We start from the raw sequence: 25,866 nt of genomic DNA on the forward strand, positions 1-25,866 counted from the left end.
TACAACTGTCTAGGTCCACTGCTCAGAGTTCATGGAGTTTGCAGAGGTGGAGAATCTTCATGATTTTTACACCTCTGAGGGTCGTTACATCCACACTCAGGACCCCAGAGGGTTTTACATCATGTACGACGCTGCTCTGCAGGACCTTGTAGAGCTGATGAATGAGCTTCTCCTCATCGGCTCGCACTTCATCCACAGAAACACAATCAAACAAATTGGAAAAACTGAGGGAGTGTCAGCCTCGACAGTAGATTTCAACTCCTGGGCTGGGACAGATGTTGACCTGCTTTGCTTTGCTTCTCAATTTGTGGGCATGTGAGACTGAGTTCATGGAGAGCAAAGTCCAGGTAGATTGATGGAAAAGAGGATTTGATTTCTTTTGGCTCAGTCATTTCCTGTTAGCATTGAACTTTATAGAACTACGACTGACATACTGTTACAACTGACTAACTGTGCACTTCTGTGTTTCTGCAGCTTTTAAACTGTTACTATGAAGCCTACCAGCATGCAGTGGGCACAGAGGAGAGGTTTGCATTGGCCCAAGTTATCACTGACATCATGCACAGGAAGCCACAGCTGGACCTGAACCAGGATAACTACTGTACCTTCAGCGCATCTGGAGAAATGATCACAAAGGCTTTATAACCAGCTATGGTCGTCCACCCAACTATGTTCCCCAATATTTGGTCTCACTTGGAGGCACGAGGCAAGTTAAAACAGCTGTGGAAGACTTTATACAATAAAACATAATTATTTTCTTCTTTTAATGCTCATGTCTTTCCCTCCTTGCGTCCTTTTGGGGTTTTTTTGTTTTTTTTTGCAGGCCTGCTCTGATGAACGTATTCCTGCTAGAAGTTCACCCATCACTCTGTCTGGCCTCTGCAGTCTATCACGGATTGGTTCAGGCTCACACTGAACTATGTCAGTTGCACCGAGCCACGAGCATCACTGACAAACTCCACCTCGAACACAACCTTTTAGAGCAGGCACTGAAAATCTGGAACAACCAGATTTCACCAGGAGCCTCCTACAGCTCACAAATACAAAGAGATGTACATTCTTGTTCAGAGTATGTTCAGATTACTGTGTACAAAAAAATAAGCCATTTCACTAAATCCCAGTTTCTGTTGCTCTCAGTTGTTCTCAGACGTGTTTATTGAGGATCCAATTTTGGTCCAGAAGTTGGGCCTGTCACTAGTAAAAGCTGCAGAGGAGAGGGACATGAAGCAAGGACCAGACAAGCTGACAGACTGTGCTGTAGAAACATTGTCCATGCTGCTGGAGCTTATGAGCATCCGCCATCGCCTGCTGGAATCTGCCTCAGAGACGGCACATCTGGCACAGTTAAGAAAACACTCACAGCAGAGGGGCAGGGGTATTTACAATAGGTTCTGGACCTTTTATTTAACTCCTTTTCCCCCCATGAAGATCACATTTGACAAAGTCCTTTGTACCCTTAGTAACAAGTTTTGACACCTCACTATGCATCAATAAAGAGGTGGTTTGCTAAATATTAAACAGTTTGCAGGTTTTTCAGCCAATCATCAAGTTCTGATGAAAACCCAGTTGTTTTGTTCTATAAACATACCTGACATATAACAAACTGCTCAGTTCAGAAATGAGCTTCAAAGGTTACTTCAAAGAGTTATTATATTTACACCCAAACATATCCAGCTGCAACCTAACACATTTAAGTTTTATATAGCATGATAACACAAACAACTTTCCACTTTTAATTTCCTACATTTTTACATTTCATACTTCTCTGTCGCACCTCCTTCACTACATCCACGGCTTTTCTTCCTCTTCCTCTTTCCGTCTGGCAGCTCCAAGTTCAACACCTTTTATCCAATATATCCACTATACCAATTCTGCACATTTCCAAACCATCTCGTCCTTTTGGTTTTTAACTCTTTCTCCAAACCGGTGCTGTCCCTCTGATGTAGTCATGTTTATTCTTGTCCATGCTGGTCTCTCCCAATGGAAATCTTGACATTTTCAGCTCTGCCTGCTGTCTTTTTTGTCAGTGCCAACATCCTCAAACTATACATCACTTGTTAATTTTGTAAATTTTCCCTTTCACTCTTGATGCTATCCTGTCACTGACATTTGTCTTCACCCACTGCACCTTTTTCTTTTAGCAAAAAAAAGTTTCTGGAACAATTTTAAAGTTGTTTAAAACTTTAAACCCTCCCACACTCAGAAAAATAAAGGTGCCAACTGGAACCAAAAGTGGTTCTTTAGACTGATGCCATAGAACCTTTTTTGGTGCCACAAAGAACCTTTCAAACAATGGTTCTTTGAAGAACCATTTCTTTCAGTGGTTCATTGAAGAACCTTTAAAGGTGCCCCAAAGAACCATCAAGAAATGGTTCTTTGGGGCACCTTTAATGGTTTTTCAAAGAACCTTTTTAAAAATGGTTCTTTAAAGAACCATTTTTTAAAAAGGTCCTTCAAATGGTTCTTTAAAAGAACCATTTTAAAGAACCTTTTTTGAGTGGTTCTTTAAAAAAACCATTTTAAATCTTTCAAAATAAAATGCATCATAAATTGAATTTGAGTAGGGCAAAATAAATACTAGCACAGCATAGACATATATTAATGGTTTATTGTCATTTTGTAGTTACCAAAAGACAAAAAGGCATTTTAACCCTCAGCACAACATCACTACTAATACATGTCACATATTAGTGTTTTAAACAGTAATAATTAAATATATTTGCTATACTATAAATAAATATATATAAATACTATAGCTACAGATAACACAACAAATAATACATGTATTGTTTAATTAATAAAACATCAGAAAGTGATAAAACACATTAGAAATAGCAATAGCTTCATAACAGACCAATAAATCAACACATTTTCATCAGCAGATGTTTGCATGTTCAGTAAAAATATTTCAACAAGTTTATGATTAAAATGATCAATGAACTTCAGCCTTACGCTATGTAATGTACGTTTCATGTTGTACTCATGGTCCTTTGTTAGTTCAGTTTAGGATAATGTCTCTGACGTATGTATCATATCAAATATATGTCATATCAAAACAAGCCCACACCTGCAGTTGTTTCAGTTTTTCACTGGTGTTTCCTGTCAGCTGGTCAACCTCACTCAGGCAGACATCCATATCAGCCAACCAAACGACAAGTTCCTCCCTTTGTGCTTCAAACCCCTCCCACTCTGAGACAAGGAGCTGAAAGAGAGAGAAAAGAGTCAATTATAAAGAAGAGAGAGAAGTGAAACCCTCCTCAGAAGGTCTGACTCGCATACCTGCAGTTGACCTGTGATGGACTCCTGTTTGGCGTTCACGTCATCCCTCGTTGTTGCCAACAGCAGAGTCTGCAGGGTGCCCTGGAAGAGCTGAGTTAATGTTCGACTCGTCCTGGTCAGGCTCTCCAGCTGGATGAGCCGAGGTCTCCCCTCTCACCGCTGCCTCTGAACACAGAAACACAAATTTCATCTGAAGCAGGAGGTGCAGATTTTTTGTGCTATTCTTTTCTAAATCCAGGCTAGATCACGTGGAGGTATTTGGAAAACTTTTTTGGCCATTGGACGACTGTTGTCTTGCAGAAAGTCAAATCAAACATATGCGATACACAATTAATTCACAAGAACACATTATAAAAAATAAGTCCAGTTCTTGCCTGATTTCAAGTGAAATCTGCATCAAAACAGGGTGACAGAAGTAAAACAAGTGCACAAAGCCTCACTTTGTAAAAGCCTGCTATTACAGTTCTCCTCTATGCAGACGACTTTCCTGTTTTCAAGGCACAACTTGGATCTGCTGTACGAATCTTATGAATACACACTAAATGAAACAATAGTGTGCATGACTCCAGATTCTGATCCCTCATCCTAATATGGTCCCAACATAGCAACAGCAATAAAGCAAATGTTGAGGCTTCAAAATACAAAGTCCATAAACCAATGGCTGACGTGGGTTTTATCATAAGGGTGATAAATATACAGATTTCAGTCTGTCTTAGAGATTTGATGTTCATTTACCTGCAGATGCACTATACATACCTGCTCCATGGTTTTTCACAACATTTTGCACATCACTATTTAATACAGGAAGTAGGTGAACTAAAACAAGTCAAAGATGCTCCTGCTGCTTCTCTTCCTCCTCATCCTAAGCTTCCTTCTCCTTGTCCTCGCCTTCCATCCAATTGTAATTCAACCTAATTGTGTTTCTCCCCCTCCTCTTCCTCATTTTGTTGGAGCTGTGAACACAATTAATGTGAATCTGGATTAATTTGTGCAAACAAGAAAAATCTACAGCTTTTTGGTCAGAGGTGCTCTTGTGATTTAAGCCGGGTAGAGTAGATTTATCCGTTGATGCTACCTGCTTCAGCTCTGGCTGCTGAGTGATATTTACACCCTGGCTGGATTACAAACTTTAACCATGTGCTGAACTTTGGCCCAGCGTTGATACCTCTTGTTAGTATAACGACCTCTTCTTAGCTTGTATGTATGATGGTGGATAAATGAAATATAAAAAAAAAAATTAACTATATTACAAAAGAACATCTATCTTGGAAACATCAAATGACCGGAGCATAACTTGTCAACTAGTCCGAAACTAAGTTATGCAGGAACAGTCAAAGACACCTTCTCATGTCACATTTCTATTCATTTCTATATAATTTGATTAGACAATAAAGAGTTATCTAATCGAATTATTCATTCAAAACTCTTATGCATAGCTGCATTTTATACAGCTCATACAGAATTCAAAGTACAGGTTCATGTGAGTATTTAATGTACGGCTCAGATCTACAGAATTTCAGAGTTTTTAGAGCAGACACAGAGCTCACGCCACAACAGGCTTCAGGCGCCATTTTAGTGACTTTAACAATATATTAAATTTTAATTTCGGTCTAGCTGACATTAGGTTATGTACGCAGCACGCAATTGAACCACATATTTTAGAAGCCAAAGGTTCAAATTAGCTGGGAGCAGCTTCACTTAATTATAACAGTGGTTTTGTTAGGAAAACAGTTGGATACTAAATTGCGCTGACATCAACGGCTAACGTATCTAGCTAATCGCTACTGTTAGCACAACATTAACAGCAAGCTACAATGACGAGTAACAAAAACAAAACAGTAATAAGGTTTTAATGAAAATGTTTTACCTTTTCCAACAGTCCCAGAATCCACAGCTTCAAAGTCCAGCAGGTACTGAAGACTGTTATCCGTTTCGCTGTCACCGTCCGTGAGGTTTTTTTTCCCGAAAGGTCAAGGCCCGCCGCTCGCACACTCTGTCTGCGCATGCGCATCCCAACGACGGACCCCTCCGTCCGCTCCCGGGAGGTTCTAGTATGACGTGTTCTGACGTCACTCTCTCTCCCTGTCATTTATTTGGCTCGAAACACATATTAACAAATTGCTCAGTGATGAACAACTACTCAGATCATTTACCTAAGCAGTGCGCTTTGTCAAAACGAAGTGTGTGTTCATTACACTGACATTCTGTTCTGCAATTGTTATTTACTTGTATTTTATAATTTGACTTTACATACTGCTGGGTGGTTTGTAAAGTTTACAATAACTAGTATTATCATTATGCTATATTTTCAAAAATATATAATAATCTCAAAAGCAATGCCTTGGAGTAGAAAATAGTAATGCTTTATTAAAATTTAAAACTAAAGTACAGTATTTGAATGTGTGTATTGTGTCTACTGTTTGCAAATATTTCTAACTTTTATTTGAATATTCAGCTTCCTACCATCTTCTCTTAAAGGGTAATTGCCAGGTATCCCGCCCTCCCCCTTCGCACACACATGCACACAAAGAAAACACACAGTATAATTCACAGCCTCATTATAGTGAATAAATATTTATGCCATTTACACCATCAAACTTAGATTGCTAAGGATGAAGAACCTTTTGTTCTTTAAAGAACCATTTGTAATAGCTGAAGAACCATCCACAAAATAAAAAGGTTCTTTGACGCATGATGGTTCTTTAAAGAACCATGAAGACATCTGAAGAACCATTTAAGAACCATAATTTTTCTGAGTGCAGGATAAGAAGAATCCAGTTTCTATTAAACTACAGCTGTTGTTAGGTTATACTGGCTCTTTGCTGATATGTTAACATTTCTGTGCAGCCAGGATTAACCAGTTTGAATTAAATGAGTAATGTAACGTAACATTTTTTCTCAGGCTGTACAGAAATGTGGCCTTAGAGTTCGGCTTTGAGGAGTTCCACCTGTATCTGAGGCCGCTGCAGTTTGAGTGTACTGATCAGAAAGTCAGAGTCCAGCAGAGGCCTTTTTGTATCACAGAAATCCTGGAGGACGACAGCTGTGTGGACAGGTAAAACATAACTACATCTGATTTTCCAAATAAATCTTCATTTTCATAATAGCTGAAAGCTGGAATTTTATTCTCTTTAACTAAAAAGTCTGCTGTATATTAAAAACCAGACATGTTTGAGAGAAGCTGTCAAAAAGATGTTAGGACTTCTCTTAAGCAATCTAGCAATGTCTATTATTTCAGCTTCTTTACAAAAGCAGTAAACTGTGTTTGAAAGAAAATTAAAGAGGACTTTCTGCTGCAGGCTCATCCCATCCCATCTGCCTCTGAGCATCCAGGAACTGGACGAGAACCAGATCAGATTTAGCTTCAGCTCAGAGGAAGCAGTTATCCATGTGAGATTAAAGTAAACATTAAGGCTTATCAGAAAATAAATTAATACACACAAATACTTTCATGTGTTGCTTTTCCTAGCTTATGAACAGACAGAGTATCAAGAACCTCCAGGTGGCGTTGGCCTGTCAGGTTACACAGAAGAACGCCTTGACGAGTGCGGTCAAACTGGCTCGACTTTCTTTGGGCAGAAAGTGACTCATCTTCAGCCGAGGTTTGTGTTGCTCTCTGATGAAAAGTAATTTCAACTTGGAGTATTTGCCTTTCCTGTGAAGAACCTGTCAAAATAACAGTCTTAATGACCTGGAGTCTGTCGGCCGCCTGCTGCAGCTGCGCAGGCAGGTCCTCCTGCTGCAGTTTGATACTGCTGTCAGAATCTTTGTCAGGTCAGCGGTGAAATCGTCACTTCCCTCAGCTGTCTGCTACCATACTGACACTTTCTCCATGACAAAGATATTTAAAGGCTGTTTTACTTTTTTCTTTTCTGTGTTTGGTTTTATGGTTTCCTTTGTTATGATGCAGTTTTCATTGATTTAAAAAAAATACCAGCATTTAATAGAAAACATTTTCAAATTTTGCAAAAGAAACATGCTTTAAAAAAATAGTGTATAATATTTTAAAAACATAAAGAAAAGTATGGCTTAAATTTAGTGATTAGTTCATGTTGATGCGTTTTCCACTGCTGGGTGATGTGAGGTGTTTGGCCAATTCAAATATTTCAACAACTCAAAGCTTTTGCGGTATCAGTTTTTGTTTTTTGTTTTTTCCAGTTACTCGCCTGAAGTTTCCCTCCATCACTCTTCTATCACAGCTTAATAAACCTTAATAATGAAAGTATGTTTATCATGTCTAGGGAGGCTTTCCTCTCCTCTGGTGATGTTACTTCCTGCCAGAGTGTAAATGACAACATGGCGAACGCTCTCCCTCCAATGATTGGCTGCATCCAGACTGACGTCTTCAGTCTCACGCTGCCCGTTCCTCAACCTTTGGAGAATCAAGGCTGTCAGGTGGTGACCTCATATAATCATTTTAGAAAACCATCCTAACATATGTTTTCAAAAAACATGAAAACACTTGAGAGGATGAGAGGAAATGTGCTCTGTCACGTCATCTTTCTGTGCCTTTGTCTGCTGCAGGCACAGAGGATGTATCCATGGAGGAGTTTCATAGCCTGTCATGGACTGCTCCCTCTTCATGTTTGGGATGTCCCACCTACTGAACACTGCATGCAGGTTCACCACCTCATATGCTTTTTTTTTTTTTTTCCACCTGTTAATGGTGCTGATGAGACTTGGTAGATTTGGTCTTGTGTATGAATCATGTTTCCAACCAAAAATATATTTTGCCATCAATATGTCATAATTCTGGAAGTTTCTTCCTGTTAAAAGGAGTTTTTCCTTCCCACTTTCACCAAGTGCTTGCTCATATGGGTTTTGTGATTGTTTGGATCTTCTCTGGATTATTGTGGAGACTTTACATTAAAATATGAAGCACACTGAGGTGACTGCTGTTGTGGTGTGACACTAAACAGATGGGACCTCAGTATTGTTATCATTAAGAGAAAAATGCTCAAGTAAATTCATGATCATCTGCTAAAAAGAAAGTCGTTGTATTTCCTATCTTTATTTATACAAATATGGGTGCGGACTTCTTTCTTGTATTGTCCTTAACCAACTACACAGCTTTGTTTGTTTTGGTTTTTTTAATGCATCGTTAAACTCTCCCAGTGATAGTTAAAAAGATTTCATGGTTATTTGCAGCTCTGTTTGAGCAGCCTGAGCAGTCGCAGCAGACTGCAGGCCAATGCTGCAATCCTTGGGGTGTCCCTGCTCATGGAGGACGTCCTGAACGGTGGAAGAGAGGCAGAGCCTGTTCGTCTCCATGGCAACAAAGATGACCTTCAGCATAGTGGCACACCTAATGAAGTAGCGACAGTTTCTAACAAGGTCATACCAGTGACGCTTCCACATTAGGGTTCACACATTAGTGAATAAAATTGTAAGTAAATTACTAAGATTGCTGATTTGGTAACTATTCCTTTTTTATTGCAGGGAAATAAAAGCTGCAGTGAAGATGATGAAGAAGAGGAGATAAAGATCAATTCCTCAAACCTTCAAGATCCAATCAGTCCAGTCTGTGCTGAAAGGTTTTCTCCTGCTGACAAAGCAGCTGGAGGTCTTCAAGGAGAGATGGGCTCTAAGACGTTTAGGCACCGATGTCTTCAGTACACCTGCTTTGTATCAACAGTTTGTAAAACTTTACCGGTAATTAAGGAATATCAAAAATCAGACACTCAAATAATGTTATTTACTCATATCAGAAAATAATTGTTTTTGTGACAACAAAGTTAATGTTGTTTTAGGATAATGTAAGGTATGCTTAGGTCTTTCTAATTCAATCATTGTTTTACAGCAATTATTCACTTTGTTTTTAGAGATGAAATCTTTTACCCCAGTATGAGAGCTCTGGCTAAACAAATGGATAAAGAGCATCACTATGAGGTTTTAATCTCTGGCACCCAGTCTCTTCTGCCCCCTCCTGGAGCTTCAGAGGTTGATGTGAAAGCCTGGCAGGTACAAGCACAATGAAAACTGCACAATTAAATCATCATGTCATAATAACAAGAACTTATAGTGCTGCAAAATCTACTTTTTCCAGCTCCACCTGCTGATGGAGAGCACAGAGTGCGACATGATTAGAGCAGTGCAGAGAAAGATGAGCAGAGAGCTCACACTAGTGCTTTCAGAGAAAACTCAACAAGATAATCGGCTCCCCACAGGTGCGCATAAACACCACTGAATCTACCTTTAAATACCCATTCAAAATATTTTTACTATTAACTATATGATTGCAGTTACATAATGTTTCCACATGTAAGCAGAGCTGTGGAAAAGAAGTCAAATGAAGTACAGTTTGTCCCGTGAGAAGCCACAGATGGTGGAAACATTCATCCAACAGCTGATGCAGGGAGCTGAGCAGTCGGAGGGAGAGGTAGGGAAAATACCCACTGATGCTTTGTTCTCCCCTAAAGTCTTTTAATAATGTGCTGCTACTGTTGACAGACTTCTGATTACTGTGTAGGATCTCTGCTGAAAAAGAAACTCAAACCTGTGTATTTTATCTACTTGCATTCATTGTTATTTCAAATGTGGGCTTTATATTGCTCTTAAAACCCTGCTCTGCTAAGGCATGCCTTCAAAAACACACTAAATACCTTAAATGCTTGCTCTACAAAGGCTGCCATTTCTCCTGAGCTGATTATACAAGCTGGTTGCACTCCAGCGCTATCATTATCATTTCTAACAGCCCCAAGTACACAAAGTATTTGGAAAAACATGCAAAATGTGCTGCTTATTCCTATCATTTCCAGTGCACAGGAAGAAAGTGAAGTTGTTTAGTTAACTGCTTTCCTGTCCATAAGAAGAGGAGAAAGGAGTGGGAACATGCTCAGTTAATTATGCAAACATGTGGGACAGGGAACATGAGGTGTTGCTTGGTATCAGCTTTAGGTAGACGTTTTATTTGACAGGTGTTTGAGAAATTATGTCTTATTTTAGAAAGAGAAGGTAATCAGTCCATTTCCACCAGGTTTCTTCTTCCTCGAGTCTGCAAAATAAAGGTGGCAATCACGTTTCCCACAGAGGGTATGTGGAGTAATGTACAAACTCTTTTTAAAAAGTTAAAAATTAAGGGGAAGTTTTCTCTAAAAGCAACATTTTTACATGCAACTAAATGTTTACAAGCTGCTGTTGTGACCAGTAATGTCTTCACACTTGAGGTAATGAATGCTATGGTTATTCAGGCCTTTTATTGATTTCTTTGAACTGTTCCTACAGCAGTTATAAGTGGTGTTGAAGGCTCTTCGATAGCTTTTAACTTCACAACATGTAAACTTCTCATCAGTGATGACAGACGTGACAATGATTGAGCTATTTGTACGGTGGCCCTGAGAGGCCAAATGGACTGCAACTTAAGAAAACACCAGCAATAAGAAAAACGCTGCAAAAGCGCACAAAACACAACAGAAATAGGGAAAAACTGAAATAGGAAAAAAGAAAACAGATTTCTAAAAGCACAGAGGAAGTGTGGAAGTTTCTGGGGAGACAATAACCCAACGAACCAGTTGCAGGAACCCAAAACATGCTAGGTGTGTTTTATCATGATTCATATAATACTGATGATGGATTTTTAGGCTAATAGTTAGGCTAACACACTTACCTGTCATCTTTTCTTTCCTCACAAAAGTGATAGATCCCCCACTTCTTTTAGGTGTCTCCCAGCGCAACACTTTTTCCTATTTCTGTTTTTGTTTTTCCTATTTCCGTTGTGTTTTGCGTGCTTTTGCAGCGTTTTTCTTATTGCTGGTGTTTTCTTAAGTTGCAGTCCATTTGGCCTCTCAGGGCCACCATATATTTGGCCTAAATGACAAGAGATGTGTTTGTAGGAGTGATTGTGATGCTTTCTAACCTAAGAACACAGTGCCAGCTGTCCAGCACGGTGGTGGTAGCATCATGGTCTGGGGGCTGTTTTGCTTCCAGTGGTACTGCTACATCACACAAAGTGGATGCAATAATGAAGGAAGAGGGCTAACTCCAAATTCTTCAACTATTGAAAACTTATGGTAAAATGGTAAATGGCTTGTATTTGTGTAGCGCTTTTACTCATGGGCTGCGCTTAAAAGCCAGGTCCATGCCAGGAAACCAACAAATTTAAATGAACTCTACCAAGAGAGGTGGTCAAATACACAAATACAACAATTACACCAGAAACTCATCGATGGCTTCTAAAAGTGTCTGGTTGAAGTGTAACTTTGCTAAATGACATTTAACCAAATATCAGTGGGGGTCTCTGTATATATTTGACTCTGTATGGATAAAGAAACCCCTTCTTGTTTTTATGCTCTACAATAATTCTACCCTGGAAAAAGAGCAGTTGAAAGACATCATTAAAAGCCTAAAATTACGATGACATTAATTTCCTTCTGACTACTCTTGTATCTCTTTCACATGTATTGTGTGAAGAAATGCCAACACATAGAGAATATAACAGTGCAGCTTGTTGACTATTAAAACTTATATCCCAAAGAATGGGGGGAATAGAGTATTAATGCAAGTTGCTAAACTTTAGATATTCATTAATAATACTCTTGGTTTTCTTTTTTTAGCTGAAGGTCTCTCGGGATCATCTGCAGCAGTGTCTCACTCACCTCGGCTCCTCAGTGATGGAGCGAGAGCGCCAGTGCTTTCTGCTTTACTCACAGTTTTATGAACAAATCCTGCAGCAGCACACTCAGCTTCTGTACCAGAGAGAACAGGTACATGTGTGGAATATCTTTTTATCGGAGTAAATATATTATTGGCAGTTTATATTTTTAAAAAAATGAAATCTATTATCTTTCACCATTTTAACTGCAGGATTTGAAAAGTCTGAAGGACGCTCAGACAAGTAATTCTCACAAAGAGGTACACACAGTGATTCCCATCTGTAGCCTCTATGATTTTGTGAGTTAGTAGCAGAAAAGCAGATTTGAGCTGCTTTAGGAATGTAAGTCATGTTTGAGATCGAGAGCTTTCAAACAAAACTACTTTTGAGCTCTATTAATCCACAGGTGGCAGATTTATGCCGTGGGATGATGTTGGAGGTCTCAGCCCTGTGGGCCCAAGTTGCTCACCTGGAAGAAGAGAAAATTAATTTAGAGGGACAGCTCGGCCTCACATTCAAAGAACGCTACCACCCTCTGGTCCGACACCTTTTCTCTACCTGCATCCAGTTAAAGGTGAAAGAACAAGGCCCCCTGTTAAAGGGCTACAACAAAACTTTCACCCTCGACATCCAAATGTTGTAGTAGAAATTAAGACCCATCAGACGAGTTTTTTTCACTCTTCTGTGAGATTATGCAAATTTTAGCCTCCGTTTTGAGTTCTTAGCTGGCAGAAGTGACACGGTGTGACTCTGTAGTTTTCACCAGTTTTGTGTTAGCAAGTAGCTGAAGTGGTGAAAACGACAAAGTGGCTGGTAAGTGTACTGTTTCTTTATAACTAGAATATATACTTGCCCTTTTCATATATCATATTTGAGCAGAAAGTGGTTGAATGACACTTTCTCAGAAGTTTCTCTGTACCATAATAATTTGCTAACATCTGATTGTTGGTGTTCTCTTTATAATATTGTAAGATCTTTACCATGCAATATAATGCACCTTGTTGTGACTGTTGTTGATGCTATAGAAATATAATTGATTGGACAATAACTTTAAACTATGTGGTAAAACGTTGTTTATTCTTTAGTTCTTTATTCCTGAAATACATAAACAAGTGTTATTTTGTCATATCTCACATTTTGATTTGTTAAAGACTTGTTTGGTAATTTTGTTTGGCTTTCAGGCCAGACTTGATGAATATCCCCGACAAATGAGGCGGGACATAAGTGTGATAGTGAACAGAGCACGGGGGGAAGGAGTGGACAAGATCATCAAGCTCAAGAAGAGGTACGGCTGCACCAAAGACAATGATGGACTCGCCCTCACACAGTTAAAGGTACGGAAAGTTTTTATGTGTAGGCAGTTAAAAAGAGCAGAAGTATTGAAGATGATCTGTGAATTGTACCACTTTCATACCTGTTATCTTAAGAAGGAAGAAGTCCACGAGTTGAAGCTGGAGAACAGCCGGCTGACTGCTCTGCTCTGTAAACTGAAGGCTCTGAGATGCTGGAGGAAGGTGGTCGACCAGGAGAAACTTCACAGGCAACTGCTCCAAACCAAGCAGGTTAGCAGCAGGATGAAGAAATATTCAGCAATCAGAAATTAGCTTTACCTCTTGCAGGGAGGGAACATGAGGCCATCAAGTAAAAGGGAAAAGCATGAATATGCTTAGTTGTAGGATTTAAACAAATAATGTAACAATGTTACATGTACTCATGTACTGCAATTTAAAAGTTTAATGTTTTCTTTTGCTTGACCTGGTTAATCCTCACTAATTTTGTCAGCTTTGCATTATTTTTCTAAGCCCATATTTATACATTTATGAACTCATACCACACTGGTCATTTTGCAGAGGGAGGTTACCACTCGCACCGAGGCTCTCAGAGTGAAAATGTTATCAGAGGATAAGGTGGCTCTCCTGCAGGGGGAGCTGGACTTTGCACAGCAGGCGCTGACCTGCTCTCAGGCCGAATGCAGCAGCATCAAGAAGCAGCTCAGCAGGAAGGTACATGCACTCCTATCCACACCTTCTACATCAGTTAACATCAGCTGAAACTGCAAATACTCTGAAATTCATTAAAACTATGAAATGTTTGGTTTGTATTTCTTAAGCTTGGTGAAAGTGCTGTTGAATGCTTTCAGAAGCAGTGCAGGTTTATTTTAAAATGCCAGGATTTTAAAAGTTAACTACATTTTTTGCCTCGTTGCTGATCCTACAGACACTTACATTATATTGCAGCTTCTCTAGGTTTCTCTTGTTGGCTTTTTTGGATCTCTGAGGACAGGATCTGGGTTTTTGGAGGCTCACTGCACATCTTGAAGTGTTTAAATCACATTTCGCTCACATAGACTTCCTAATTCATGTAAAGCTGTGCATTTTCAGTTTTGACAGTGGCAAGAGCTGTCAGGAGAAGAAGCCTGGATATATTCACTGAATGTTTGCTGGTTCTCGCTCACAGACAGAGGAGCTCCAGGTGTTCAGGCATCGGTCTGCACGGGAAGCCCGCAGCAGACAGGAGCTGGACGCTCATCTAGTGCAGACCTTGGAACAAATGAGAGCCGACATGGAGGATAGAGACAGACAGCTCAGGGCCCTCGGTGAGCAGCTGGACAGAGGCAGCAGGATAAACAGGCTACAAAGAGAGCGCAGTGCCAAAGAGATCCGGCAGGTCTGTACGTTAATTAATGTGTTATGCACCACTGATTGCAGGCTGTCTTCTGTGCAAACCCTAAAAAAAATCCACTTTTCATGAGCTAAAAAAAAAACCTGTGGTCAGTGGATTTTAAATAGATCATCCAAAGAAATACAATTTTTAAAAAGATCGTGGTATTTTAAGTAAATCAACCTCTGAACATCTTAACTGAGAGTCAAATAAAACCAATTAACAGACTATATCTGTAGGTTCTCAGTCTTTCAGGTCATGGTAGTCTTCAGCACTAGTTGGACTTCTTTTCAATTCATGAAGACTTTTCGCTTCATCCAAGAAGCTTCTTCAGTTCCAGTGTAGAGTCCCAGATATTTACCCACCATGGAGGTTATGCAGAAAGTCACTGATCCACCCCGCAACCACTTGAGTTATTAATGGTCATATGATCCAAACTGTGAATCAAGGTGTGGTTCTTGATCGCTGGGCAGGCTTGTCAGAAATTACATTTCTAAGAAATTATGATGGAACAACTCAGTATAACATGCAAGTGTATGTCAAATCCAGCAACACCTTTAGAAAAGCACTGGTTCATCCCAAAGGCACAAACACAATCTAAGCAACGTAGTGTGTGCTGCTCAGTGCAGCAAGGAGTGCTCATAACGTTACACGGGAAAACCAGACAACCACTCCACAGACTGATGGCTCAGCAGAGAAGAACTCATCAGGACAGACTGTTTTCAGGATGATAATGTTCATACTTTGGCCTGAGAAGCCATCAATGTCCACTCTGAACGACTCTCATTGAAAAGGCACAATGCCCTCCAAAACCAGCTATCAGAAACCTCAATTAATACCTCCCTCCTGATCTCCTATCTGTAAATGGTAAGTGGAGCGATTCTTATATAGCGCTTTTCTACTCTCCCGGCGTACTCAAAGCGCTGTATACAACATGCCACATTCACCCAATCACACCCATTCTCACAAGCACTGACTCTAAACTGAGTGCTTTTCTAACAACATTCACACTCCGATAGCTGCATCGGAGAGCAACTTGGGGTTAGCTATTTGCTTTTAAAGTTTTTCACTAGCCAGTGCCAAAAATCTGGCAAAAATCTGACAGAGTGATGTAGGATAAAAGTCCAGACCTAAATCCAATTGAGATGAATTCATCATTTAAAAAGTGATATTTTTGTATATACTTGGGGTTACCTTTGTCTAATATTAATATAATGCAAATTAAAGGGGTGGCTGTAGCTCAGGAGGTAGAGCAGGTCACCTACTGATCGGCAGGTTGGCAGTTTGATCCCTGGCTCCTCCAGTCTGCATGCCAAGTATCATTGGGCAAGATAAAAAAAAAAAAGGTTGCTCACAGTCATTTCATGATTTAAAAAGGGGGTAATTATATTTTTCACACAGGGCCAGGTAGCTTTAGATCCCCCCCCCCCCCGGTTAATTAAATAATCATTTAAAACTGCATTTTGTATTTACACGGGTTATCTGTGTCTAATATTGAAACATGTGTGACAAAAAAATGGGGGGGGAAAAAACAGGAAAGGGACAATTTTTAACAGAACTGTATAATGCAGTCTTGAGATCCCATGTGATTCAACAGTCACACTTTGACCACGTGACCTTAATGGATTGCGTGATGACACGACTCTCAGGACCACCTCCAATGGGACAAATCCACGAGGGGTTGAATACCTGAGTCTCTTCATCAGTTTGCAGAACTGAAGAAGCCTCTTGGATGAGAGGTTAAAGGATTTTTGCAGTGCCTTGGTGCAAAAATCCTGTAGAGATACTTACAAATACAGAGTTAGTCTTGGCCTCATTCTGGTGATAGATCTGTCAAGTCAATATCAATGCACATGGTGTTTTCATTTTAAATTTAAGCAGGAATAAAAAAAAACAACAACTTTTAACCACATTGTTGGGGTCCAGGTGAGGGGGCAGCTACAGCAGCAGTGCAGCCTTAAACAAGAGGCCTTTCAGCAGCTGGATAAACTGCAGAACCAGATGAACGATGTGGAGGCAGCTCTCTCCAGAGGAGCTTCGACAGCAGGTAAAAGCCTTCCAGGCTCTGCTGATACTCAACAGGATGACAGACCAACAGCTCGCTTTGCCTGTAAGATTTTGTCTGCTTCAGACATTCTTGACTTGAAATTTCACTCCTACTTTCTCGGTATCGTTATATCACAGGTCAAAGCAGGACTTATTCCACGCTGTCAGTCAGCAGACTGAGTACTAGAAGTCCCTCGACAGGTACTGAGCCCACCACCTTCATCTCAGAGCAGTGAAGCAATAATGTAAAGCTGCTCATGCGGTTCATGAGTGAAATCGAAAGCCATCAGATTATCCAGACACTCATATCTTTTTGTGATGACATTTTAAATTACTTTATAGATGTTATTTTCACACTGCAGCATAGCTCTCACTCTGTTCTATTTCTGTGTGCACAGGTCTGCACCGGAACAGGCTGCATTCAGCCCTGCAGCCTGGCAGCCTCACAAACTACACCACACCTCAGGACTTTGCAACAGAGCCAAGACAGCAGAGAGCAGAAACAGCCAGAGGTCTTTCAAACATGAGCACAGACAGATCTAAAGCAGTGAGTGAAATAATCATTTAAAAACTTGTTTCATCTCTAATGTAAAAAACAAGAAGGTGGGTGGGGAGATACTTTTTTACAGCACGGTACATTTTGGAGTTTTAAAGCATATTGAATTCACTGGTGTCCCAACTAATGAAGATTACGTCTACATAATAATAGGACAACTACTAAATGGTGAACGTAAAGCGAGACAGTACATTGCTGGTTTCAAGGTCAAGAATGTGTGAATGCTTTTGCGGTCACCCATCTTCAAAGATTCAAGGAGCTTTATTGTCATTCGCATCACAAGTTAACATGAGGTGGAAAGAAATTATGCACACACGGTCCTGGAGTGAAAAAAATAATAATAATAATGAAGAAACAGATTTTTTTTAAAGTAATAAATAATAGTTGTTGGTCTTTTGTTTTGTTTTTTAACAAACAGAATAACAAGTAATAAAATAAGACGATAAGTTGAGTGCAACAACCTGAGTACCAGTATGGATATAGAGTGTAGGTATAAATACTTTAGCAGGTGTCTTTAAGTGTGAAATTCTGAGCAGCAGGGACTGCCTCTTCACATTAAAGACAATCTGGATCTGTTTCGTCAGACGGGTATAGCAGGGTGCCCAGTTTTATCTCTTAGATGTTCAGCTTGAATCCGCCTTTGTTTCTCTTTCAGGATCTGTGTCGCCTGCGCCTCCCGATAGCCGAGGCTTTGTTCCCAGATCTGTGAGGTGCAGCAATCAGTCACACACACAAACTTGATTAGCAGATTAGCTTGCTGTAGGCTTGCCTGTAGTGTTTTATAGCTCTGTGTGAACTGAATGTTATCTATTCCATTCCCAAAGCTGTGACATGCATGTCTTCCCTTTAACCTACAGCACAGCATCTTGATGTTGCCCCTCTCCATATTTCAGTAACTTTTTAAATATTCAAAATAAATACTTTCAAAGCTCTTAACAAAACCCTTATCACTGATATTTTACTTTCTGGATATTTCTATAATTTGCCTTTATTTTTATCCGTACTTAACTTTTGTCAATTAATAGCATTACATCGTGTCTACTTAAGGTTTCTAATACTCATATTAGATATATACCAATTTGAGCTTATTGCAAATTTATCAAAGGAATCATGTCAAAGTTCATTTTTCAGTTGTAGAATGAGTTTGGTCACATCTTATGAAATAAAACCAAATGATGACGTTTTTAAGTGGGCAAAAACAAAACCTGTTTTGTCATAAGCTCTAAAAAAATCATTAAAATAATAACTGTTTAGCATCTGTTGCATAGTAACTGTCTTCTGTTCAGACTGTACATAAAAGGTGGAGATAGCCATGTTTATATCAACCATTTGATTGTGAACAAACCTTTTAAAGACTCGAATTGAGCGTTTTGGAAGTGAGGATCTTGGAACCAGCCATACCTGCAAAAGCTACCCGCTTTATTATCACCAATTTTACAGTAATTAATAAAATGATTAAATACCAATAAATACAAATTCAGGTTTAAGACACTTTTCACTTTTCAAACCTGGAAACTGAAAAATATCACATTTGTTTGTTTGGGAGTTCCTCCATTATGGCTCCTGATATTCCTGCCTTTCGTGTCATGGACTGAGATCTAAGTGCTGCATCCAGCTGATGTCCTCAAAGGCCTCAAGGGTTTTCACACATTGCCACTAACAACATGTCATTAACTTCAGCATCATTTTGGGTGTTTGACAGTCATGCTGATGATGTAGGATCAACTGTCGCTGTATTCCCCAGCTGGATGATAAAAGGCTCTTTGTGACTGCTTTTGGCGAGTAAGATAGTGCTGCATTCGAATGGAAGTGACAGATTTGTCTACAGACACATGCCAGTAAAAGTGGCGCCCTTTGACACATGATTGCTGCAGCACTGAAGCAAACTTCTACTTTGAAGTCGAACCTTCTCCTTTTCTGGTTTGTGTCCGACTTTATCATGATGTACTATCAGTTGGCCAGTAGCTGGCAAGTATTTGCCATCAGACATGAAAAACTCCAGGTAACCATGGCAATCTGCTTGCAACCAAAGCAATAACCAGAAGGTTTTTGGTTCAACACCTTTGTGTCTGGGGGCTCTTTGGATCACTCATATCAATCTCAGACACCTGTCGTAATTAGTTAACCAGGTGAGCCCAATTAAAGGAAAACTATACTTAACTCATTCACTGCCAGCCATTGGCAGTGAATGAGTTAAACCCATTGACTCATGCACTGCAATTGACGGCTATAGACGTCAATGGCAGTGAATGAGTTAAGACAGATGTTCCACATTATTAATCATGCCACAGTTTTTAAGCAATATGGCAAAGAACAAGGATCTGCTGCAGAAAAGTGTCAAACAGTGCAATACCTTGGGCAAGGTATGAAAGATATTAGATATTTAACACACAAAGTGTGATCATTGTGCCTTTGACTATGGTCAGTTTTGTCTGTATATAGTTGATCTCCACAGTAGCACCATCAGATTTAAGTTCCCGGTGGTCCAGATCACTCTCAGCTCTCCTGTGGCAGTCCGGTGGTGTACAGGTAGGACACAGTTCCTGATTGGATCTGAAATGTCTGTCCTTGGATGTGATGGTTGGAGATCTGCTCGCTAGTCTGACTGATGGAGATCGGTTGGCTGCTCTGGCTGCTGACGTGAATAGCCCGGCCTTGTTGTTGTTCCCTGCTCACCTGCCCCTCCAAGGGCTCCTGAACAACAGGCAGCTGCTGGATTGGCTGACGCATCACCTGCAGCTGTTGAATGGGACGCTGTGTTATTTGAAAGGGCTGCGCAGGACCGTGATGGGCCTGCAGCTGCTCCATAGCCTCTTTACTCAAAGTGATAACATGCATCTGCTCAGCCTGGTGCATCATCTGACCCTGCAGCATACTTATAGTGTGGATCTGAGAGGTCTGATCCACCACATCACCCTGAGTGACCAACGCCACATTGTGCACGTGCCCTGATGGCCGGGCGAGGAGGGTGAGTTTAGAGGGGGCTGACTGAGCCATCTCTCCCTCTGTGCTGATGAGGCTGATCTCGTGGTCCTGACCCGGGATAAAGTTAATGTGGTCCACATCCTCTGTCACCACCACCTGGAGCTCTTGTTCAGAGGTGGCAGGCAGCTGGTACTGCTGCAGGTGAAGGATATTTTGCACCTCTTCCTGCGGGGCTCCAGAGCCATCTTTTGCTGCAGTATCCGATGAGGCCTCTCCACCCGCAGCTCTCTCCTTGTTGTGGGATTTGGTGTGTGTTTTCAGATTGTCCAGGCGTGTAAAAGAAAGGCTGCAGAAAGAGCAGGTGAAGGGTTTCTTCCCCGAGTGGGAGGCAACATGTCGTCGTCTTGCACTGGGGTCTGAAAAGGACTTCTTGCAGATGCTGCAGTTATAAGGCTTCTCACCTCTGCAAAACCAGATATTGAGGCAGTTATGACCACGTCTCCTCCTGGGTCGTATATTATACAGCAGGGAGCAAAAACTGTTAAAAGTGGAGTGAAAATCAAATATAACAGCTGACCTGTGGATTCTGATGTGAGTCTGCAGTGTGCTCTTGGCTGTGAAACATTTTCCACAGATTTCACAAGTGAAAGGCTTCTCACCTGTGTAAACGTTAACACCATCAGCTGCTGCAGCACACGCTTCCATAAAGCAGATATCAATAGCAAAAGAATGACTTGGAGAGCTGATCTTACCTGTATGAGTTCTCACGTGCTTTTTCAGTTGAGCTGCATCCATAAACTTGTGATGACACTGAGCACATTCTGGCAATGATTTCCCTTTATTTAAAAATAAAGATTCAATAATTTTACCTTCAGATTGATTGAATACACTGACCAGATCTCTGGCAGTTTCCCCATGACTTACCTGTGTGAACTCTGTAATGGCTTTTAAGTTGCCTTTTCTGAGTGAAGGTCTTTCCACATTTATCACAGTCAAAGGATTTCTCTTCTAAAGAAGCAAATAAAACAGAGCTCATGAGAGATCAACATCGCAATATGCTAGAGCACTTCGGCTTTAGTGCCATTAAGAGAAGGAAGTCATCTCTACAGCCAATATCCATCCAAAACTAGGCAACTCACACCAAATTAAGCTAGGTAAATCAAAAGCACAGGCAAGACACAAAATGTGGGCATTTGATTTTTGGGCATATTTAAAAGAGTTGTAATAGGTAGTAAACTGAAAATCCCTCCGGTTTTCCTAGCCAGAGAAACAAAACACACTTAATTCTTCTTAGAGCATCTTTTTACCCCTTAGTTGTAAAAAGCTTTTCCCCTACATTGCTTCATTTATGTTAAAGAAGGCATGTATTTACTGGGCCCAAGTGTATCTAATAGAAGTAAAATGTAGTATTTCATTATATTATAATAACACATGAGACTTTTGCATACAGCACAGTTATTGCCACTGTGCATTTTTAGGGGCTAAATATGTTAGCTGTGTTGCTTTGCAATGAAGACAACTGTACAGCACCGTTTGCATAAGATTTGTTCCTGGTTTACATCCCTTGCACTGAATCGAAAGTGGATAACTGGAAATGGATAACTATCCATTTCTAGGAATCAAGTCCAGACACTGGAATGTGGTTTGATGGTCTGTTATCTGTTCTATATCTGCTTGTTCGTGTAGTGTTAATCTTTTGGGCTACATCCAGGACTTCAATCTGCACAATGCAGTGAACAGCTCGTCAGACGGTGCTTTAAGGAGTGCCTGATTTGCTTTGGCTTTGCATTCTATTGGTGAAACATAGCCTTTCAGTACCGGCTGAATGTGTTCATTTCTTTTTACCTTACAATATAAAGCGCCTTGAGGCGTTATATAGATAAAGTTTAAATGAAGTAGCCAATCAGAAGAAAAAGCTGGTGAGGAGGGTCGTATGCCATCCTGAAAGCTACTCTGTTCGAATTTTAAAAAAAAAAAATACAGCTGAAACTAAGAATAGTAGGTCTGATGTAATCACTGCAACAACTAACACTTTCTACATTTCTCAAATCAGACTGTAGATCAACTTTGTTGGAAAGATCACTTTCAGGAAATTATGAGGATTCCTGGAAATTACTTGTAAACAAAGTTACTACTTATCAAACATGAGAAACTGAGAAGTCAGTTCATTGGGTCCTACCTTCATGGAGGTTCATGTGCTCTTGCAGGGAGTGTTTGGTGGAAAGCGCTTTGGAGCAGACGGTACAAACAAATGGCTTTTCTCCAGTGTGCATGCGCTGGTGAGCCAGCAGAGTGTGCTTCTGGGTAAAACTCTTCCCGCACACCATGCAGTGGAAAGGCTTCTCACCTGGAGTTAAAGAAAGTAGTTGTACTTTTACAGGTGCGGATGTGATTAGTGACTGCTAAACTCTCGTCAGTCGTAGTCATCTGTACTTTCTATGCGTTTCTATTTTTCTTTTCTTTTCTTTTATTTTTCAGCACAACATTTGAAAAGTTAAAACATTTATTTTTATTACAGTTGAGGGAATGAAGTCCTTTTTTTAAACTATGTCCAAAAACTCTAGAAAAAAAATTGTATTAAACCTCCATTCTGACCTCTCTTTAAATCAGAGTGTAATTACCTGTATGAGTGCGCTGGTGAATCTTTAAAAACAGGTGGCTTTTGAAGACTTTTCCACAGTCCTCACATCGTGCCTCAGTGTCAGGGTATTTCCTTTTCCTGCCCCTCTTCCCAGGCTCCTTGTGTCCTGCTGTGTTATTGCCCACTTTGTAGCCCTTATATTTTACCGGTGGGTTGATTTTGCGTTTGCTCTGCCGGCTTTGGTGTTCTTCGGGGTCCTCATTTCTAGGCTGAGACTCAGTTTTTGGATTATCTTCTGCCTGTCGGTCCTCTGAACTCTCACATGGTTCTCTTCTCCCCACCAGCTCTGTCACAGGTGCACCTACATCTTTCCTCGGCCGCCCTCTTTTGCGCTTCACCAGCTCTGCATCTTCAGCTTTGTTTGCTTGAGCATCATTGCATTTGACCCCTGCTGCAGAGCGAGTTAGGTCAGTGAGCACTTTGACAAGGTCACCGACTTCCATTCGATGAGCTGTGGCCAGGAGCTGCTCTGTGGCGCTCTCCTCCACAGACACCTGGGCGCTGTAGATGAACTCCAGCACTGCTGCAAACATGTTTGGTGCCATACCGTCCAGCCGGTGGGTGGACCGATGGATCTGATCTTCTGCTGTGAACATGACGGAGAAGTACTCACTGCTTGCTGCCAGCAGGGCTTTGTGGGCCTTGAACTGCACATCCTCCACGACAAGAGTAATGTCACACAGCAGGTCACTTTTCCTGAGCTTGTTGAATTTGTTCAGGATGCTCTGTTTATGTGACTCTGAATGAAGGTGAGCCATAAGCGATGAAGGTGGACTGGTTGATTTTTGAGACATCTTTGCCGCAAAAACAACCACATCTGTCCCTTAAATGAAAACATATGAAAACAAAATGAGTGTACAGTTAGTTTAAAAGTTTATATGAATTCATCATGGGCATGAAGGTCATGTGATTTTGGGCTTTTAAAGAAGACATTTATGCCCATTATGATACGAATATATGTAAACTTCTGACCTCAGCAGTATATATGTTTGGCTTATATCAGAGGTTCAGTGCGTTTTTTAAATGTAGCCGAGTGGTAAATTGATAATAATATTTTCCATTTCAGTTAACCAAATATCCATTTAAGGTTCAAAAAAAATAACAAGAATGTTATTGGGTAATTTAATGGTATTGCTTGTGCTATAGGCTTAAGGGTTAACTGCAGTTTTCCAAAAAAAACTTAACAAGAAATGCATCTTGGGACTTCCTGTTTACTTTTCTTTTTGTTGTGGATGTGGAACGGGAATGTTGTGAAGGAGTTAAATTATTGGTAAGGAATTGTTAAATATGCACATAACTCATTGAAACATATTGTTATAATTGTAGTGCAGTGGCAAAACGTCAGTATTTTAACAAGATGATGTATTTCTTAAATGTATGATGCAAAGGACCTGTATGTGCAGCGTGGAGTGGCCATTTTCTCCATGCAAGGGATAAGTTGCGAGATCGTCTGTGTGCTCCAGTATTGCAAGTGAGCTGAGATTTCTGTGGAATGTAAGTGTTTATAAACATGTATGTAACACTTCCACATTTTTTTAAAGGAGCCTTGTGTGATTTAGTTCTTTGTATTTTGTTCTGCACAGACAGAGGCCACTGCCGTATTTTTGTGTTTTGTATTTCATTTCTTTTATTCCTCGTATTGTATTGGCGCATCTTTGTTTAATCGGTTATTCTGTTACTTTGCCACTGTTGTGCCAAAAAGTGATTGTCTGCCAAAAACTGATTTCCAGTGTTTCTGTGTATTTTTTATGTGTAATATCTTTACGTATGTTCGTAAATAGACTTCAGTGAACAGGGGATACAAAGGGGTTACATAAAGAATTAAAAAATTATCTGTTTTTTAAGTATCTTTACAACTTGTACTTACATTATAACCAATCCGGTCCTTTATCCCCACTTAAAATATTTTTACAGAACTATTGTAATATTTGCTGCCGTTTCTGCTGTCCTGTTGGGCAACTTACTCTTACAAAATACATTTTTAATGTTAATGAGATTTTTTTTACTGCATAAATAAAGGTTATATAAAAGTCGCTGCCAAAAACTGATTGCGGCTTGTATCTTGTTACACGAATGTTGTTTGTGGCTCAAGATGACTTTATGTCATCCATAAGGGATGCATTTGACATATGTTTAACATATTATAGCCCAACAAGTTACTTATAGCACTTTAAATATGAGCAATCGCTTTTTGGCAAATACCGGAAATCAGTTTTTGGCAGACAATCACTTTTTGGCACAACAACCACGTTACCTCTCGTGCTGTAGATGTTCAGTACAAGTCCATATGGCCGCTGTTTGACAAAAGTAAAGGTCAAAGGACCTTTGGTTTATTCAGTCGTCATTGACAATAAAACTGCACATTAAGAACCCCAGTAATTGTGTCCTGTGTGGCTAACCATTTCCCAGGCTACATAAATATATGATCTTTTTCGTATTACCACTGCTATTACTACTTACTCATACATGACCAGAGGAATCTACATGATCCGTTTATCCATTAGTAAATGTTCAGTCTGTAAAAATGTAGGACAAATATTACTAACAACAGTTTTTCAGGAATTTGTCACATTTAGGACACCAGACATGGTTGGACTGTCCAAATACGAGTCTGTCGTGTAAGCATACATTTGGTATTATAGATCTAGAATGAATTTGTATTACAGAGCTGATTAATCTGTAGTGACCAGTCTAAACTAACAAAAATATTCTTCATATTACAATAAAATAAATAATAGAAGTATAATAAACTGTCTATAATGTTGGTCGTTGTTTAGTTTATCCTCATGTTTTCAAAATCAAAATTGAACCCATACTGGTATTTACATTCACCTCATATATTAACTTACAAATATTTTGCACTGTTCATCACGTTCATGCAGAGTTCACTGACATTCAGCTTAAATAATGTTTACAGACGAATGGATGTTAGCAAGCAAGCTAATTGTCTCAAAGCAAACGATGCACCGCCGCTGTCTTGAAAGGGGGGGGCACGAGAAGCAGAAATGGCGAAGAATGCGACCGAAATAAAGCTTTCAAAAGAAGTTAACTAATAATTTTCGGTCTGGTGACAGGACTTGGACGTATAAACTGCGGTTTAATTTGAAGTAGTCAGCTTTTAGGACCTTACCTTCGCTCGCTGGACGGACCAGAGCGTGATATGAGCCA

At 40.1% G+C, this 25,866-nt stretch overlaps 2 protein-coding genes and 1 long non-coding RNA gene across 4 annotated transcripts; 1 reads left to right on the forward strand and 2 right to left on the reverse strand.

Moving 5' to 3' along the window:
* Positions 1-509: 509 nt before the first annotated feature.
* On the forward strand, positions 510-23,090 carry LOC146552128 (coiled-coil domain-containing protein 162-like). The gene is made up of 24 exons (XM_085257018.1): positions 510-706; positions 824-1,343; positions 6,182-6,334; positions 6,579-6,669; positions 6,749-6,881; positions 7,521-7,674; positions 7,804-7,899; positions 8,428-8,613; positions 8,719-8,931; positions 9,102-9,240; positions 9,326-9,446; positions 9,549-9,658; positions 11,832-11,981; positions 12,082-12,129; positions 12,276-12,443; positions 13,051-13,203; positions 13,297-13,431; positions 13,720-13,872; positions 14,327-14,536; positions 16,457-16,577; positions 16,715-16,777; positions 16,975-17,123; positions 17,788-17,842; positions 22,983-23,090. Exons 10-23 carry the CDS (start codon positions 9,124-9,126, stop codon positions 17,839-17,841), a joined length of 1,752 nt encoding a protein of 583 aa, XP_085113144.1. The 5' UTR covers positions 510-706; positions 824-1,343; positions 6,182-6,334; positions 6,579-6,669; positions 6,749-6,881; positions 7,521-7,674; positions 7,804-7,899; positions 8,428-8,613; positions 8,719-8,931; positions 9,102-9,123; the 3' UTR covers position 17,842; positions 22,983-23,090.
* Positions 2,589-5,278, reverse strand: LOC146552129 (uncharacterized). Its single transcript, XR_014889941.1, has 4 exons — positions 5,147-5,278; positions 4,036-4,232; positions 3,280-3,444; positions 2,589-3,202 (listed from the first exon to the last, which is right to left on the reverse strand). It is a non-coding gene; the product is annotated as an uncharacterized LOC146552129 (long non-coding RNA).
* On the reverse strand, positions 17,376-25,861 carry zbtb24 (zinc finger and BTB domain containing 24). 2 transcript variants are annotated; one of them, XM_085257016.1, is made up of 7 exons: positions 25,829-25,861; positions 22,679-23,521; positions 22,237-22,404; positions 20,982-21,065; positions 20,810-20,893; positions 20,635-20,716; positions 17,376-20,520 (listed from the first exon to the last, which is right to left on the reverse strand). In XM_085257016.1, the coding sequence occupies exons 2-7, from the start codon at positions 23,490-23,492 to the stop codon at positions 19,629-19,631; spliced, it is 2,124 nt and encodes a 707-aa protein (XP_085113142.1). In that variant the 5' UTR covers positions 23,493-23,521; positions 25,829-25,861; the 3' UTR covers positions 17,376-19,628. The 2 variants fall into 2 exon arrangements, with proteins under 2 accessions (XP_085113142.1, XP_085113143.1); XM_085257017.1 differs by lacking the exon at positions 25,829-25,861 and adding an exon at positions 25,548-25,665.
* Between the last annotated feature and the right edge of the window lie 5 nt (positions 25,862-25,866).

Source organism: Mchenga conophoros, linkage group LG19 (assembly GCF_057382185.1).
Source record: "Mchenga conophoros isolate Kocher_MC1m ecotype Shallow Benthic linkage group LG19, M_conophoros_male_GT1.1, whole genome shotgun sequence".
Classification (NCBI taxonomy): domain Eukaryota; kingdom Metazoa; phylum Chordata; class Actinopteri; order Cichliformes; family Cichlidae; genus Mchenga; species Mchenga conophoros.